This window comes from Hyperolius riggenbachi, chromosome 2 (genome assembly GCF_040937935.1).
Source record: "Hyperolius riggenbachi isolate aHypRig1 chromosome 2, aHypRig1.pri, whole genome shotgun sequence".
NCBI classification, from domain to species: domain Eukaryota; kingdom Metazoa; phylum Chordata; class Amphibia; order Anura; family Hyperoliidae; genus Hyperolius; species Hyperolius riggenbachi.
Genome location: NC_090647.1, coordinates 212040139 through 212059063, shown reverse-complemented (window position 1 = coordinate 212059063; position 18925 = coordinate 212040139). Strand labels below are relative to the sequence as shown.

The window sequence follows — 18925 nt, the reverse complement described above, 5'->3', positions numbered from 1 at the left end:
TCTTAGTAATGTTTATTCTTACTTGTACAGGTCAGGCTGAGGCTGTTCACATTCAATGGTGGCGTGCAGAGTGTCCATATCTTGTTCATGGTGAAAAGCTTTTGTATCTTGGACAGAATAATATGTCTAGTATGGGAAACACAGATGTACATTTTATATACAGATTATTTACCTATAAAACAATATTCAATATTGTACATTACTTTGTGTTTAGTATGTTATTAAATGCATAACGGCGTATTCAATTTTATTCTTTTTCCTTAGGTACATACTGTATTCTACTATGGTGTGATGGTCAAATCTGACAACAAATAATCACTCCAAGACTGGAAATTGATAGGGTATTAGTGACCGATGTCACACCTTGCCACCTTGATTTGGCAGAATTCTGATTAAAGTTTGTTCACATGTCTTGGGGTCAATGGATCACTGATTGGTAAATTTGATCACAAATCATGAAATATTAACCTGTTTATGGCCTGTTCAACACTGAAAAACTGATACTTTACTACAGCTAAGTCAAACTGCACCTGTGCTCAACTGACTTACTTGCTTTTGTCTACAAGTAGAACTGTTTTGGTCTCACCCCCTTGTCCATATCACCATGATCCCTGCCCATGCGTCGCTGCCCCCTCCCCCTTTCTCTTTTATGCTGCCCATAGTCTGGCAACGCTGACGTGTGCAATGATATCATTTATTTATTTTTAAGTATTTATATAGCGCCGACATATTACGTAGCGCTGTACAGAGTACATATTGTTTTATCATTAACTGTCCCTCAGAGGGGCTCACAATCTAATCCCTACCATAGTCATAGGTCTAGGGCCAATTTTTTTAGGGGGAAGCCCATTAACCTATCTGTATGTTTTTAGGATGTGGGAGGAAACCGGAGTGCCCAGAGGAAGTCCACGCAGACACGGGGAGAACATACAAACTCCTTTCAGATGTTGACCCTGCTGGGATTTGAACCGGGTATCCAGCGGTGCAAGACGAGAGCACTAACCACTACGCCACCGTGCTGCCACGGTATCATCACAAATATGAGATGCTTACTCCAGGAGTAAGGAAGGATGCCTCCTGGTGAGTGGTGGGTGGGTAGCAGAGGGTGAGAATAAAACTGCTCAGATCAGAGCAGGATCATCCTCAAGGCAATTCTAGGCAATTGCCTATAGCTTGGAGAGAGTCTAGGGGCGTGGTGGATGCTAAACGGCTATCTTGGCTAGGGCCCATTTCATCTTAATCCATTTCTGGTTCAGATGCAGGCTTAGAATAGGCAGCGAGTCCCCGCCCAGCTCACATTTGGGGAAACGTTGCGTATTTGGATATAGTGGAAATAGGCACCAAAAATCAACTGCTATTATGTGGAATGGGTTTTGAAACCTGCTGAAAAGTTACTGAATGTGCGTTAGTTCTTTAGTTTACAGGTATGTACACACCACACAGACCAACTAAATTCAGGACTGAAAATGTTAAATTGTAAAAGTGCACATCTAGGATCAATTATAAGGAATCATTTTGGCATTGCATTAGCTTATCCGTTTCCTATCTAGACACAATCCAGACCACACCACTACATTCTACTACTACTATTCATACTACTTCTTTCTGTCTACAAAGTGGAGTCTACAACATGAACTGCATGTCTGTGTGTGGAGGGAGTGAACTAGGGAGTGCCAGCACAGTGACCTACACACACTTTAGTGCAACTCTTGTACATAAATGTATGGATGCAGTGGCAAGAGCAAGTAAACAAATGTGCAGAACTGCTCATGTACAGCATAAGCTCTCATATGCCTTACATGAGAATTCCCTCTGGTTTATGTCTATGACCCTTCTTTCTTACATCTCTAGTGCAGCTGTTGCATGCGTATGAGCTTCCTAATCTGCATTCCTGGACAGCAACATTGCCTGGAGCTGCACACGCAAGTTCTGCTCCCCTCTCCAGTGTACTGCACAAACATTTAACAGGAAGGGAGCAAAAGACATTTGCAAGAGCTAATTCTATGCTCCAGTGTTGTCACCAGGGCTGTGGAGTCGGAGCAATTTTGGGTACCTGGAGGTTTCAGTAAACTGATGAGTCGGAATCGGATGATTTTTTGAACCAAATCCATAGCCTTTGTAAAAATTAGACTAAGGAGTCGGAGTCGAGGAGTCAGAGTAATTTTGGATGGTTTCATAAAATGAGGAGTCAGAGTCGGATGATTTTTGTACCGAATCCACAGCCCTGGTTGTCAGCCCTGTTGCCAGTCTCCTGACCCTGTGAGGCAAGTGATCACAGGGTTAAAAGACAATGGCCTCAATTCACTAAACTTATCTCCTGTCTTTAATAACTCTTCTAGAGTTGTTACCATGGTGATAAGGCATGTAGTATTCAGGAAACATTTTACCTCAGGCAAGCCTAAAGTTAACTCTTCTGTCTTTAAATTAACTTTCCAATCCTTAAAATAACTCCAGAGTTAAAGACAGGCTGTTAATTAGCTGCATGTGAAAATAACTACAGAGAAGGTAAATTAACTACAGAGGAGGTAAATTAACTACAGAGGAGGTAAATTAACTACAGGAGAGGTAACTTAAGGAATGAAGAGGTAAGATAACTCTCTCACGTGTGGATTTAAGTTTTCTCTTGCCTTATTATCTCTAGCATGATCTTAGTGAATTGAGGCCAATGAGACAGCTGAGTTGAGTGACAGTACATGTGAGCCAAAGTGGTGATAGTCAGTGTAGTTAAAGAGTAACTGTAACCAAAGATTGAACTTCATCCCAATCAGTCGCTGTTAACCCTTTTCCCATGAGAAATATTTCTGTTTTCTCAAATAGATCATCAGGGCTGTCTGTATGGCTATTGATTTGAAACCCCTTCCACAGTGTGATGTCTGGACTTAGGTCCTGACATCACTGTGGAAGTCTTGTTGCATTGTGGGAAATAAAGGCTGTTTCCATCTGCCAAGCAACCAGTATCGCCATCTGTGCATATGTATATCTATAAAAAAACAACCTTTTAGCCTATCGTATTGCTAGGGGGTGTGGTTATAGATAATGGCAGTTGGTGCTGTTTTTTTCATGTCTGCCAGTAGTAAAGATAAAAACGAGTAGAGATAGTAAATAGTAAATTTAGAGTAGATAGTAAAGTAGTAAAAATGAGCAGGCTCATTTTGGATCAAACAATATGAACAAATTACATGGTGAACATCAATCATTTCTTGATCTCTCTTGTATTTTTTCACTTCTACTTTGCAATGTATTGATTTATTTTTTCCATTTTTCACTAAAGTTCCTCTTTAAAACGGTGCTATGTCAGGATTAAGCATCCACAAGGACAGCATAGATTTAGCTACCTGCAGCCCATAAGTGGTTAAGAAATTTCATCTCAAAGCCACAGATATTTTCAGTGTCTCTTCATTGATCAGTGAAAGCAATTAGGATCCATTTCTCACACATACTGTACACAGCTAATATTTCAGAGAGCTATTTGTGAGATGTAATGTGATTATAGCAAATAAAATAAAATATACCCATGACTGATGTGTGTTTACAGGCTGACATGTATGTGTAAATGGTGGTAACAATAACCTGCTATGTAACAGCCATCCCAGAAACTGTTCTACTCACTTTGTGACTGGACTCTCCATCCAAACTTGCTGTTGTCACAAAACACGTCCCATCATCTCTACTTGAGGAAAGCAAGACCATGTCACATGGAAAGACCTCATCTTCTTTCACCAAAACAATATCTCCAACCTTCACGATAAAGAAAGTTATGGTACATGAGGATATGGTACAATGACACATTCAATAATTATGAGTGCCCTTCACTTGCATTTAGTGGGTAGCTGAACCCTTGGGTACCCCTGCTCATACATAATATAAATCAGAAATAAGAAGTGCTTGCATGTACTATCTGTTCACAATGTGTACTACATGGATGGCTATTTCACTGATGTCACTGCTCCATGGGAAACAGACACTCAAGAGATGTCTGTACAGATTTAAACAAGAAAAAAACAAGCTATGGCTCCAGCTCTTCCACACTACTGTTATGTCCTCAATTCACTAAGCAGTTTAGACTAGTCTACTGATGGTTTTTAGTCTACTGATGGCTTGGTCAGTTGCATCAAAGGGGAATTCACTTTTACCAAATATTTTAGACCTGTTTTTAGACCGGGTCTAAACCATTTGGTAATTAGGTGGGTAAATCAGGGGAAATGATCAAAAGATGCAATTCACAAAAAAGTAGCTATGGCTGACATCCTTCTCCTTTGATGAGCTCTTCTCTGCAGGTCTTAAACATTACACCAAACCGTCAGTAGACTAAAAACCATCTGTAGACTAGTCTAAACTGCTAAAATTTTCCATAGTGGTATACAAAGTACAACATGGTTGCGTAGTGATTGCAGGCTGTTATTGCTCGGCGCCAATGGAGAAGTCGAATTTCTGGGCTCTCTTCGCCTGTGTGTTTTCCTGGTCCCTGCTTCCTCCTGGATGAGCGGCTGGTCACTAGTAAGTAGGCAGATCTACTTGTAAACTGTGGCTAAAGAGTAAGGGCCCGTTTCCACAAGAGCGAATCTGCATGCGTTTTCTGCATGCAGATTCGCATAACCAATACAAGTGGATGGGGCTGTTTCCACTTGTCAGGAATTCTGTGTGGTCTGATGTGCAGAAAAAATCTGCACGGCAGAGCCGTCAGAATTTGCATGCCGCACACCCGCACGTGAATCGCTGCTAATGTAATGTAATAGGAAAAACGCAAGCATGTTAGTCTTGCGGTTTTCCCGGCGCTTCCGCGTGAAAACCCATGTCAATGCTTGCCGGCATTGACATGGTTAATATCGCATAGCGCAAACCGCGAGCGATTCCACGTGAAAATCCGCATGGAAACGCAAACGAATCCGCACCCGCATGCGGATTCGTTGACGCGTTTTCCGCGACGGGATAACAACGCACAAGTGGAAACGGGCCCTTAGGGTTCACGAGTCCACTGCGGTGGGGGGAAGGGAGCACAATTTTTACATGTTCGCCCTGGTGCAATTTAGCCTAGAAACTGCCCTGTATGAGACATAGGACTATGGTAGGGATTAGATTATAAGCCCCTCCAAAGGTCAGTTAAGTGACAAGACAATATACTCTGTACAGTGCTGCGGAAGATGGCGCTATATACATACTGAATAATAATACATCAAGCAGTGTGACCTCAGGTGGATTTTAATTCAACGTCCCAGCCAGAGTCAGTTGTGTGGGGAAATTATTGTGGCAAATAATTAAAAAGTAACTGCAATACATGTAAAGTGCTAAAATCTAGCAGGACATGTCTACTTTTATTCCAACTATGCAACTAACTGGGTTGTTTAGCATTTGTACTCACCCTTAACTTCTGACTTTGCTTCCGGACTAGTTTGCCATGCTGAATAACATGGACAGAATATTGGTTCATTGCATTGTCAGCTTTGTGCCTCAACCAATCTTCATAGCCCTGAAAAGAAATGATAAGCAATGTTACAGTTGTAAGTTAAAAGTTAGTACCACAGTTCTGGCATCGCATTTTGTTAAAGAACAATTCCACAACTCATAAAATAAAATAATTCTTTCAGTTATGTTCATCATTACAATACATTATTAAATGTGCTAACAAAGAGAAGCAAGTACTCCCAGACAGAGCCTATCATTTCTCATGGCAATGCTATTATCTTTAGATCTGTTGGTCAAGTTATCAGTTTTAGGCCATATTTACACAGTACTGACATTTTGCATTGCTATTTTCCATTGCTATATTCTGTGATTTTTCAGCAATTGCATTTTGCGATTCTCATTCTAGAGAATGAAAATCACAACGCAACTACCAGTAAAATGCTGCAAGCAGCATGTATGCAATCAGCGGAAATTGCAAACACGCTGCAATCAACGCAGTGTGAGTATTCCCATAGAATTACTATTGCAGCAGCACTTTGCTGATTGCCCCTGATCAGCAAGGAGTAAAACACGGGCAGAAAATGCCCCAGTGTAACTCAGGCCTTAGGGTTCGTATAGATGTACGATAAAGATCGTTCGTTACGAACGATTCGTGACGTTTACACGATATTCAAATTAGACGGAAAAGTTCGTTCGTAATGAACGATTGTGTACACACGTGAGCGATATAAGTATAAAGTACTGAACGACGAACGATTAAAAAATGCGTGCGCAAACGGAAGTGACGTTATGACAGGCAATAAGAACATGCGTTATCGGACGATCTTTGTACACACTGCAACGATTGAACGATTATCTTTCGAAAAAATCCGCCGGGTTGGATCGGTCGGATTGAACGATAACGGTCGTTATCGTCCAAAAAAACGATCGTTGGAAAATTTGGAGCGCACGATTATCGGTCCGATTGTCGTTATCGTTCGTTTTCGAACGATCGTTATCGTACGTGTGTACTCAGCTTTACTCATTATCTCAGAAACTAATTTATAGGCATTTGCCAAACATCAGACTAAAGCTGGTCATACACTATTTAATTTTCAATTGATAGATCTGCAATGTTGGTCTTTAGTTGGTCATACAATATATGATCATAATATTGATTTTAATATCAATCATAATTTTAATCATACTGATCGTAAACCAAGAATTCAGTGATAATTGAATAGTGTTGGCCAGCTTTAGAGTGGCCATATACTATGTAATCTTGGTTGTACAAGCTTACCAAATACTGTATATGTAGTACAAAGACCAACAGATTGAAAATACAGTAGAATATTGGTTCAAATCAAATTCATGCAATTGGCACTAAGAAAATGGCAATTCCCAGAGGGCCATGAAGGCTCTTATTTCTCTCTTTATCCTAGCTATTGTAACGATTGTGGAACTTTCTCCGTGATCAGCGCACAACGCGTGCGCTGACACGGTGGAAATCCTCCACAAGCATATATTTGCAGGCACCCAGCAAAAGGTGCTACGCACCTGTAGAGGGAAATTCCTGTCGGCAGATGGCGCTGGGGAGTGCAGAGGAACCAATCCTCTGTACCACCACAAGTGCCAGACAGGAATTGTACGAAGCGCAGAACGCAATCGCAAGAGAGGCGATTGCGAATGAGCGAGCAAAGGGACAGGTTGTATGTGTGTGCGCCAATCCAGTCGCTACCCCGCGACCGCGCACACACAACAGCGAGAGGTGCGATCGCCAGACGTGACACAAGGCAGATCAGAATAGAATACGAGGGTAGCAAAGGCACAGCAAATAATACAATGAGAAGATACGGAAAATAACAAACGCTAGCTAACCGCGAACACCGCACTCATTCGCAACAGTGCACGCGGTTATGCGCGATCTCCACGTGATAAGCACAATAGAGACAAGCACGCCTAACTAACCATTAACAGACAAACATGAAACAGAGGACGCGAGCGCTTGCTTAACGGTTACCTCACCGAGCCTCCAGCAAGCTTAGCGGACAAGACAGACACACGAAAACAGGGACAAACGAGAGATAGGATCCACAGCACTAGCGAAAAGTAGCTAGCGCGATCCCAGGAGACAGAACAGAAGGATCCCCAGCGCTAGCGAAAAGTAGCTAGCGCGATCCCAGAAGACAGAACAGAAGGATCCCCAGCGCTAGCGAAAAGTAGCTAGCGCGATCCCAGGAGACAGAACAGAAGAGATAGCTGGTAGCAACCGCTGCACCAGCTATACTCCAAGAACAGAGATCAGAACCATTTCCTGTCGACCACCTTTGGAACAGGACAATGGCAACAGGCAAGACAAGACAGAACAGGCAATACAGATAATACAACCTGACTGGGCTAGAAGGGGAGCCTAAAGCAACCCCCAGGAATTAACTATACTAGATAGCAATGGCTGACACTCCAGCAGTGTCCATCAGGAACAGACCATGGAAAGGAGATGACCAGCCAAGCCTTCTGGGAAACATAAAGCTCTTATAGTGCCAGTCATCAAAGAAGGCAGGTAGGGGATTTGCATAACGAATGTATGCAAATTCCCCAGCAAGAGAACAGACCAGAAACTTGCAATGTTCCAGAGACCTGCAGCCCACAGACTAGAGGAATGGACAAACAGCTGTCTGCCTGTGCAGCCAGCTGAGCGGATCATCACAGTACCCCCCCCCCCCCCCCCTCTAGGGATGGATTCCAGACATCCCTCAAAACTGGTATAATCACAAAACTCTAACTGAAGACTCATGAAGGTCGGGACAGCCCGACAAGGACCAATTCCAGAGTCAGTCCATCCGAAACCGACCTCATCGGAAGCAGAAGCCACCGAAACATGCCCATCAGCACTACAAGTCTCAGCGTAACACCCATCAGGACTGTGGACACCAGAGAAGAAGCCATCGACACCCTCCAGACAATACCCACCACCTTCCAAGGAGCGTCCAAGAATACCAAACCTGCCACAATACCTGTTCGAAGTGTCCCTTACAACACCAAAGCCATTGCTGATTGTATTCAGGGCACCAAGCAAAACCTTTCCCGGAATCTCCCAGAACGCCTTGAAGCTCCGCAGAGATCCCAAGAAGCAAGAACGCTCACCAGGCTCACATGGAGAACCACCAAGAACCCCTATGGAACCTATGATCATTCCAGACTCAAAATTAGCAGGACACCCATCAAGATCAGGACTTTCAGGGACCACTTCTGGGCATGCAAGCAGGCAGGCTATATCAGAACATGTCTCCACCGAGGAAGCATTTGAGTACGCTGGTAACCGAGGCACACTTGGGCTTTCTGGGTCACAGAGCACATCGGGGTACACTAGTACAGGAGAAACCTCAGGACATAGGCAGAGGCACAAGGCAGGGTTGTCCCCTGTCGCCTCTGCTGTTTGCAGTAGCCATAGAACCCCTAGCTGAATTGATTAGATCCAATGAATTGATAAAGGGGTTTAGATACGGGGATATTGAGGAAAAAGTCGCTTTATACGCTGACGATACACTGCTCTTTTTGCAAGACTCCTCTAGTTCATTGGAAAATGTAATGCATACCCTTTTAATATTTGGTAAATTCTCTGGCCTTGTTGTCAATTGGGACAAATTATCATTATTGCTCCTTGACAAGATTGACACTATATTGCCAAGCTCATGCACGCAAATACAAAAGGTGAACTCCTTCAAGTACTTAGGTATAATGATATCTTCCAATATTGAATCTTACGAGACTCTGAACATAACTCCCCTGCTTACTAAAATTCGACAAAAATTAAAAACATGGGCCAAGTTGCCACTCTCACCTGTAGCCCGCATAAATTTGATAAAGATGGTTACTATGCCGCAGCTGCTTTACCCTCTACATAATGCTCCAACATGGCTCCGTCTTAAATTATTTAAAACCCTGGACAGGATGTTTAGGGATTTTATTTGGGGACAAGGAAGAGTAAAAATTAAGTTGCAGCATCTGCAGTATTCTAAAGAGGAGGGAGGTTTGGCGGTACCCAATCCTTGGGTTTACTACCTAGCCTCTCAGCTACAACATTTGGTGGGTTGGGGGAATGAGGAGTTATTTGATTCAAGTAGAAAGTTATTAAACTACGTTCTTAAATCTAGCTCAATATATGCAGCCTTGGAGGCTGGAGTATGTGGACTTTCGGGGGGAAAGGTACCTTGCTTTATGCTAATGCAAAAGATTTGGAACAGGGTGCGACTTATGCAAGATATTGTAGGGATTACAAACTATACCCCACTTAATGCTACAGCCCGGTTAGAGGAATTTTCGCATCTGACGTTCCTGTCAGATTGGGCCAGGGGGGGGATCTCCTCATTGGTCCAGGTGTTAAATGAAGAGGAAGTGAAACCTTTTCCAGAAATTGTACAACTCCTCCAGAAACCTAACTCGCTAATATTACAGTTCCAGTATATGCAATTAAAACATGCAGTTAGAAAACAGCGCTCTCTGCGCCCTCTACGTTTACAACCATCTCCTGTCTTTAATTTTGTTAGTCAATACGATGGGCGTAGTGGTTTTATTTCAACTTGCTATTCTCTGATCCTTGGACTATTTTTGAGGAGGTTCCCTCTTAGTTGCTATGAGAAATGGACACAAGATCTGGGTGAATTATCAATAGAAGATTGGACTGAGATCCTTCAAAATGTCCCCATGGTCTCTACCAATGCCTCTCAGAAATTGTCACAATTAAATATTCTTCACAGAAATTTATTAACCCCTAAACGACTCTTCTCCATGAAATATAGACAGGACCCAACCTGTTCTAGGTGTAGTAGAGATCATGGGGACCTACTACATATGTTATGGCGCTGTCCCAAATTACACAGATACTGGGGGGAGGTTCTCGATTTGATTGACGTGGTTACTAAGCAGCGCTCCGAAAGGTCAGTGCAAGCTTGTATTTTGGGCTTATCTTCTGAGCCAAAATTACAGGAGCACACTCAAATTATGGTACATCGCCTGCTATTTCAAGCTAGGAAACTGATCTTAATGAAATGGAAGGACCCAAGCCCCCCGACGGTAGATATGTGGATTAAACAGGTGAACGCATACTTAAAAATGGAGAAGCTTATATACGCCCACAGAAATGCATCCCATAAATTTGAAAAAATTTGGATAGGCTGGTTAGAAACTCCTGGGTTACCTGACTTCTCTTTAATTCAAGACAGGCTATTTGGTGGCATTATATAATGTAAGTTTAGCCTATTTAAGAGTAGTTATTTAGGTACTGGGTTGTGTGGTATCTCTCAAAAAGGTATTCTGTACATGAGAAGTACTGTATTGGGACGTGGTTATGGAGATGGGGAGGGTGGGTTGCCCACATGGTTAAATATTGATTTATATGTAATATACGTCATATGTTTAAGGGGTCTTCTTGCTGCATTCATTGTTATGCTGTTTCAAATCAAAGTCTGTATTTGATATATAATGTTTAATAAAGGCTGATTTAAAAAAAAAGAAACCTCAGGACATGTCGGGGAACTGCCAACCTCAGAGTCCGACACAACAAGACCAAAACCAGTACCAGGCAGAAAATCATCACGAGTAAAGGTCACAGGTACTGGTCTTTCAAAAGAAGACTCGGACTCAAATTCAGAATTTTCTGTAACTGTAATATCATCATTGACTACACATGAATGAAGCTCCACAAGAGCTGCAAAAGTAGTCAGCAAGGCAGCAATGCCTACTGAAGTGGGCAACACCTCAGAAGGACCTGGGGGGAAGGAGACATCTCCTACAAGTTCTGCACCCTTTGGGAGGAACTCGGAGACCTTCAGATCATCAAACAAGACCTCAGGAACATCATTTTTCAAGTTGTCTAAGAAGGATTCTGTACTATCCATGTTACAGGGCAAAACTGGAACTTTATTTTGAGAACAGGGCAGATGTCCCAGGGAAGGTTCCACCATAAACTGAGACTGAATATCATCATCATGAGTGGAACATACAGGAATATTCACTGGACCACACACTGACTCCCTAACTTTAATCTCGCTGCACCCAGAATTCTGCGTAGTAGTCAAACTAGCTTGCAACTCCAAAACTGCAGAAAGACAGGTAAAAATAGCAGCAATACCTAGACGAGCCTCTAGGGGCAGAGCAGGAGATATTGTACAAGGCAATATTGACTCATCCAGAGTACAGGGTGGAGAGTCAGAACTTTCTTCAAAGCAAGAAAGGGACTCCCAAATGTCAGTGTGATTGGACATCGTTTTGTTATTCATGGTACAGGGCAGGCTCAGAGAAAGCGTCTCTGAATAAGGCAAAGAAGGTTCAGCATCAGATTCGCAAAACCGAAGCGCTGTCTCACTCTTAGATTCGGCTAACAATGTCGAATCCGAGGAATCAGAACGCAAAACCTGCGAATCAAAATTCACTTTAGGTTGTGAAACTGATGCTTCCATAGCGCAAACCTCCGCGATCTGCGGAGCAGACTGCAAGGCATCTAGGACCGAAACACTGGAGCAACTGTCTCCAGGCAACGGGCCCTTACAGGTGAGAACAGGGTGAGACAGGGAATCATTTGCAGAAGAAATAGCGACATCAACAGGATAAACTTTATTAGGCATATTAATTTTACTTTTGACGCTGCACAGTCGAGAAACTTTCCCCATAGCAGGGTCACAGATGGAAGATCTCAAAGATCTGTTTCTAAATGACAAAGGATCCCACACATCCTTGAGGAAACCGGCAGACTCATGCCGATCACAATCTGCAGGAACATCCGAGAAACAGGCATCAGATCGCACAGATTCAAACTGCACACTGTCAGGAGAGAATCCTTCAGGATTCGCACAGGAATCAACCACAGCGGCATACTCATTCATTTCAGATTGCACAAAGTCAAGACTCTCATGCTTTACCCCAGAAAGGCAGGAACAATCATCCGACAACGATGTCTCTTTATTGGAATCAATTGGTTGGTGTGTGTGCAACTCATCCAAAATCGTTTGCCATACATAGATCACCAGATCCACATCATCCTTGTCACATTCATCGGAATCAATCAGAAGGTACATAGAATCAAGACAAGCATTCAAGACATCTTCGCTTTTTGCGATGTAAAAATCGCAAAAGGCTTTCCAATCAAAATCGAATTCCTCCAGCAAGGCCCCAACATCCCAGGAAGCAAATGGGGGTTCAAACAGGCCAGTATCCAGATAATCTCCATAGGGGTGGAGTTCAGGAACAAGAACAGATTTTTTAACTGCTTTAATGTAGTGTGCGATCCTACCTATAGCAGGATCCACATAAGCTTTGGATTGGGGCAAAAAACCTGGAAACTGATCAGCAGATGCATTATGAACATCATTATCATACTGCATGGTTTTGCCCATTTCAGACTTGACAGAAATAACCTCTCTATCTGTGGTTGCCATGGGCAACGGATCTTTCCGCTGGGAAGCCTTCCTAGATCTTTTACGTTTAGACTAAAGCCCAATCTACACGATACGATTCTTTATACGATTCGATTACGATTCTATTTACGATCCGATTAAATCCGACATGTCCGATCAGGATACGATTCAATTCAATTCGATTTGCCATTGCAAAACAATGGCAAATCAAATTGAATTGAATCGAATCCTGATCGGACATGTCGGATTTAATCCGATCGTAAATAGAATCGTAATTGAATCGTATAAAGAATCGTATCGTGTAGATTGGGCTTTAGAGGCTTTGGATGGCTGCTTTATGGATGAAAGAGTAGATGGAACAGCTGATTGAGCTGCTGACAATAACTCATTAAGGGGGTATGGTAATTGAGGTAATCTCAGCCAATTGTGAATTAAAAAGGCCAAGAATTCCAGGGGTCTTTGACTCAGGGTGGTATGATCTAACACATCATAACCCCACATTGACATTTCGCCCCCCAACAGAATGTAGACCATTTGGGGGGCCCAGGTAGACACTGGGGTGCATTGGAATTCAGGGTTCGCTAACAGTTTCGTACACTCAGACAAAAATTCGTCTGCTGATTCAGGTTCAAGTTTTTTAAATCTCTTAAAGGTACAAGAGCCATATTCGACAAAATCGTACAAATCGGAAATTCCGTCTACACTGGGGTTTTGGGTTGGGCTGGTCATTCTGTAACGATTGTGGAACTTTCTCCGTGATCAGCGCACAACGCGTGCGCTGACACGGCGGAAATCCTCCACAAGCGTATATTTGCAGGCACCCAGCAAAAGGTGCTACGCACCTGTAGAGGGAAATTCCTGTCGGCAGATGGCGCTGGGGAGTGCAGAGGAACCAATCCTCTGTACCTCCACAAGTGCCAGACAGGAATTGTACGAAGCACAGAACGCAATCGCAAGAGAGGCGATTGCGAATGAGCGAGCAAAGGGACAGGTTGTATGTGTGTGCGCCAATCCAGTCCCTACCCCGCAACCGCGCACACACAACAGCAGATATGAAATAGGAACGTGATCGCGAGAGGTGCGATCGCCAGACGTGACACAAGGCAGATCAGAATAGAATACGAGGGTAGCAAAGGCACAGCAAATAATACAATGAGAAAATACGGAAAATAACAAACGCTAGCTAACCGCGAACACCGCACTCATTCGCAACAGTGCATGCGGTTATGCGCGATCTCCACGTGATAAGCACAATAGAGACAAGCACGCCTAACTAACCATTAACAGACAAACATGAAACAGAGGACGCGAGCGCTTGCTTAACGGTTACCTCACCGAGCCTCCAGCAAGCTTAGCGGACAAGACAGACACACGAAAACAGGGACAAACGAGAGATAGGATCCACAGCACTAGCGAAAAGTAGCTAGCGCGATCCCAGGAGACAGAACAGAAGGATCCCCAGCGCTAGCGAAAAGTAGCTAGCGCGATCCCAGAAGACAGAACAGAAGGATCCCCAGCGCTAGCGAAAAGTAGCTAGCGCGATCCCAGGAGACAGAACAGAAGAGATAGCTGGTAGCAACCGCTGCACCAGCTATACTCCAAGAACAGAGATCAGAACCATTTCCTGTCGACCACCTTTGGAACAGGACAATGGCAACAGGCAAGACAAGACAGAACAGGCAATACAGATAATACAACCTGACTGGGCTAGAAGGGGAGCCTAAAGCAACCCCCAGGAATTAACTATACTAGATAGCAATGGCTGACACTCCAGCAGTGTCCATCAGGAACAGACCATGGAAAGGAAATGACCAGCAAAGCCTTCTGGGAAACATAAAGCTCTTATAGTGCCAGTCATCAAAGAAGGTAGGTAGGGGATTTGCATAACGAATGTATGCAAATTCCCCAGCAAGAGAACAGACCAGAAACTTGCAATGGAAAGACAGGTCTCTGTTCCAGAGACCTGCAGCCCACAGACTAGAGGAATGGACAAACAGCTGTCTGCCTGTGCAGCCAGCTGAGCGGATCATCACAGCTATGCAGAGCAACAGCATTTATTGGAAAGGAGGGAGGTGCCATACTGAGGTCCTAAATATATGACCTCTAAAGCAACCGGAAAGAATTGTTTTAATAAGCTGTTATACTACATGGAGATGGTAACATTGAACAACCAAGACTGGATCATGAATGGCTAGCCTTAAGCCTCTACACATGTATGAGGACTGGTGCCCGCAGGCATCAGGACTTGATTTTCCGGCCCATAGTTTGGGGCAGAGTTCTGTACAGACATATTCTGCTGCTATGGACAGGGCTGGATTTCTAGAAAGGCCTCAAAGGCCCGGGCCTTGGGCAGCAGCCGGCTTAGGGGCGGCTGAACATGGAAGAGGGGTTGCTGCAAATTGAATAGGGGGGTTGCAAATAAGGAGCAACAGATAGAAATAGGGAGCTACAGCCTAAGGGATTTGTATATAATTAAAACTGCTTCTGTATATGAATGTTAGACATGGAAGAGAGGTCTGCACAGGAAATAGGAGCGGGTGCTACACATGGAAGGGGAGCTGCAAGAAAGTTGGCCTAGGGGCAAAAAAAGTATAAATCCGGCCTTGGCTATGGAGGAAGTAGGAGAGCAGGTATGGTGCATGATGGAGCAGCATAGAGCAGGTGAGTAAGAGAAAAATGTGCTCAGCCTGCACTCAGCACAGTCTGACATCTCACCGACGCATCAAAAGGGATCAGGGGCCACTGTACACACGCTAGATTCTCAGCAGAGGCGGCCCTGACTGCTGTGTGTACAAGGCTTCAGGGGGCATACAAATGCTAGATGATTCTCGGCTGAGGCAGATTGTCAAGAATCTAGAACCTGCATTGCAGATCAATGCGACGCCAAGAGGTCTAGACTGCCGGATCATCTCAGCTGAGCACAGGCAGAGGTCACTGTTCCCCACCTTAGCCTTCCTGCTCTGTTGTGCACAGTGCCCAGTCCCTACACCTCATCTATAGCAGCAGAAAACATTGATAGCTTGCAGGCTAGCAACAAGTCTTTACAGAACTCAGTCCCAAACTGTCACCCAAGGGATCCAGTCCAAATCCCTACAAACAACAGTACTCATACATGTATAAAACACTCTTCAAATGTTTTGCTATGAAAGCTTTTTAAACGACAAAAAAAAAAGAAAGGTATAAGTTACAAATGGTGGCATAGTGGACAGCTCTATGTCCCAGTGTTTCTCAACATTTTATTGGTATGTACCCCTTTTAAAACCCTGTACTCACCAAGTACCCCTTAGCATAGTAAACATTATCACAAGTACCCCTTGACAAATATATATTTAAAGCTAGTACATGATAATTGGTTCTAAACTATTTACAAGTCTTTACTATTGCTTTTAAATAGCTAAACACTAATTTGGTGTTGTTTAAATAGGATGTATCATTTTCTACAACTCTAAATTTGTTATTCTTGGTTAAGTATATAAAGCCCGAGTACCCCCTGGAACCATCAGAAGTACCCCCTGGGGTACGCGTACCACACGTTGAGAACCTAGGTCCTACAGAACTGCGGGTGCCAGGTGTTCATTTGCAGGAAGTTTTTACCAGCACTCCTGTTCCTTCCCATATCCCCAAAATTATACTTATAAGTGAATTGGTTCTACCCACTAAAAATGGGCTTAGATTTTGATAGGGACATTATACATTATGGTAGAGATTAGAATGTGAGTTCCTCAGAGGGACACTTAGTGTTACATGAAAGTACACATGGTGGAAGATGTCACTGCTATATAAATACAAAATAATAATATAATTAATTCACATTCGAACCATGCTTCTCTAAATAGCAGATCTGTTTTTAAAAGTACATCTGCATTAGTTACCTGTTTTATTGCAGTCACAGTGATTACAAAGAAGAGAGGTAAACCACTGGTTATCGGGCTTGTCGGGGTGTCAATAATAAGCTGTAAAACACAAAAGAGTGAACACATGATTAAAACATACTATACACTTCTTTGCAGAGATATTCAGCATCAGATTCTGTTTTCACCTCTGCTCCCAAAGCAAGCTGTGTAGATATAAGCTCTGGCTGCTCCCAGGGGCGTAGCAATAGGGGGTGCAGAGGTAGCGACCGCATCGGGGCCCTTGGGCCAGAGGGGCCCCGAAGGGCCCTCCCTCAAATACAGTATTAGCTCTGTATTGGCCCTGTGCTCATAATAATCACTTCTATAGATACTTTGAATAGTAGTAATCATTAACACACTGTTCCCCATCCCCCTCTTGCACCCCTGACACTGTAGTCGCCATTGGCAGGTTTTGGTGCGCCGTATCAATTGTTATGTATAGAGTGCTTGGGGGGGCCCCATAGTAAAACTTGCATCGGGGCCCTCAGCTCCTTAGCTACGCCACTGGCTGCTCCTTCCAGCTGATATAAAGGGCTGCATGGAGGGCAGAGCTGGCTTGGTCCACACCTTCTCTATTACCTTAAAGTGAACCTCCAGACTAAAAATCTACGCAGCAGCACTGAAAAGGCTTGGTTTTTCTTTAAGTTTCACAGCATCAGAACTTTGTTTTTCTTACCCAAGCCCCAGTTTTAGCTGCACAGAAGAAATCTGCCAGGGCATTTTTTCCCCTGATGCTGTGAAAAGCACGATGGGATTTTTAATGTTGTTCTTGTTCTGCTGTTTTGGTGCAAACATTTTTGTTTAAATTTTGAATTTGAGATTTGAAGCCTAGCGCACGCAGCAGGGAGGGGTGATCAGGACACAGGACAGTTGGAACTGTGTCTCATGCTCCCTGTCACCTCCTTTCAACCAAAAAGATGGCTGTCCCCATGAAAAAGATGGCTGCCCCCATGAAATCACAAACATTTGCCTGTTCTTTTAAAACAGGGTGGGTAAGAGATTATATTACCTATCTATTTTTTATTAACATAACTAATTTAACTTAATGGCAGTATGTTTGTTTAGGCTGAAGTTCCCCTTTAATGAGAAGCCTGCTGTCCATCTACCACAGTGCTCTCTGTATCCCATGTTCTATTCTGCCGGTCTGCTTGGTGTTTGTAAATGCTATTACACATAGCTACAGTATAGTGCTGTATTGGATGTGCTAAATTCAGCCTGTCAGGGTGCCTGATGTTTTGTTCCACATTGCTTCAAAAATTATTAAGGAATTTGTAATGATAATACTGTAGCTTGTATAATGAAAATGAACAATAAGCTCATTATTTTTCCATTCCTTAACTGTTTCCTGCAATGCTGATGCATACATACACCCTGTTTGTGGCACTTTGCTGTAAACATGATGTACACATGAGTCAGTTCATTCTGTCGCCATTACGCATGCACACAAATGCGCACAGCGGGCCACCCCCCCCCCCCCCCCCAGGAGAATTACTGGTCAGTAATTGGTGAACGGGAACAAGTGTTCTCTGAGCAAAATCTAGCCTTTCTATTACAGAATGATCATTGTTACAGCCAGTAAGTGTTTTGCTTCTCCCCAGCAGATCTGACACTTCAGATTGCCGTCAGTCAGTGTTGTGAGTGACAGGAGCTGGAAGAGAAACTGAGACTGTACAGTGATAGGCTTTTTTGTCCTTTATTCAAACTATAAAAAGCGAATCAGCCCTATGTGTATTTCTATTTCCCACACCCAGTACTTTTCTTACCCTCTACCACTTTATTCCCATTATTTCTATATTTCAGGGAATATTACTGCTATTTTTGCAAATAGTGGCTGCAATTATTGATATATTATAACGAGAACAAATACACCTTTATTTTCAATAAAATATTGTCACCATACAGTGTACTATGGACATAATTTAAATGTTGTGATAACCAGGACAAATAGGCAAATAGCTATAATCTACAGCAGCATTGTATATTTTAAACTGATAGAGGTTAAAAATGGAGTTGTGTATTTTGTCCTTGTATCCTTTTAAAATGTATAGAAAATAAAGCTATTGCCCCCCCCCCCCCCCCACACACACACACAAAGCCTAATTTGTGGTGAAGATATAGATCATTTAAGTGTGGTAAGTAGTTATAAAGTTATTGCCAAATGAATAGGAGGAGCGCTCTGAGAGGTGAAAATTGTTCTTTGCGGAAAAGGTAAAACAGTCCGTGGAGTGAAGTGGTTGA

At 43.2% G+C, this 18925-nt stretch overlaps 1 protein-coding gene across 8 annotated transcripts in view; it reads right to left on the bottom strand.

Moving 5' to 3' along the window:
* ATP11A (ATPase phospholipid transporting 11A) overlaps positions 1–18925 on the bottom strand; it is a 230613-nt gene that overhangs the window by 99244 nt on the left and 112444 nt on the right. For all 8 annotated transcript variants that reach the window (XM_068268061.1, XM_068268060.1, XM_068268064.1 and 5 more), the window contains exons 4-7: positions 16667–16747; positions 5360–5467; positions 3610–3738; positions 23–126 (exon numbers count right to left, since the gene is read on the bottom strand). In XM_068268061.1, coding sequence (XP_068124162.1) covers positions 23–126; positions 3610–3738; positions 5360–5467; positions 16667–16747 — 422 coding nt within the window. The remainder of the gene's footprint in view (positions 1–22; positions 127–3609; positions 3739–5359; positions 5468–16666; positions 16748–18925) is intronic.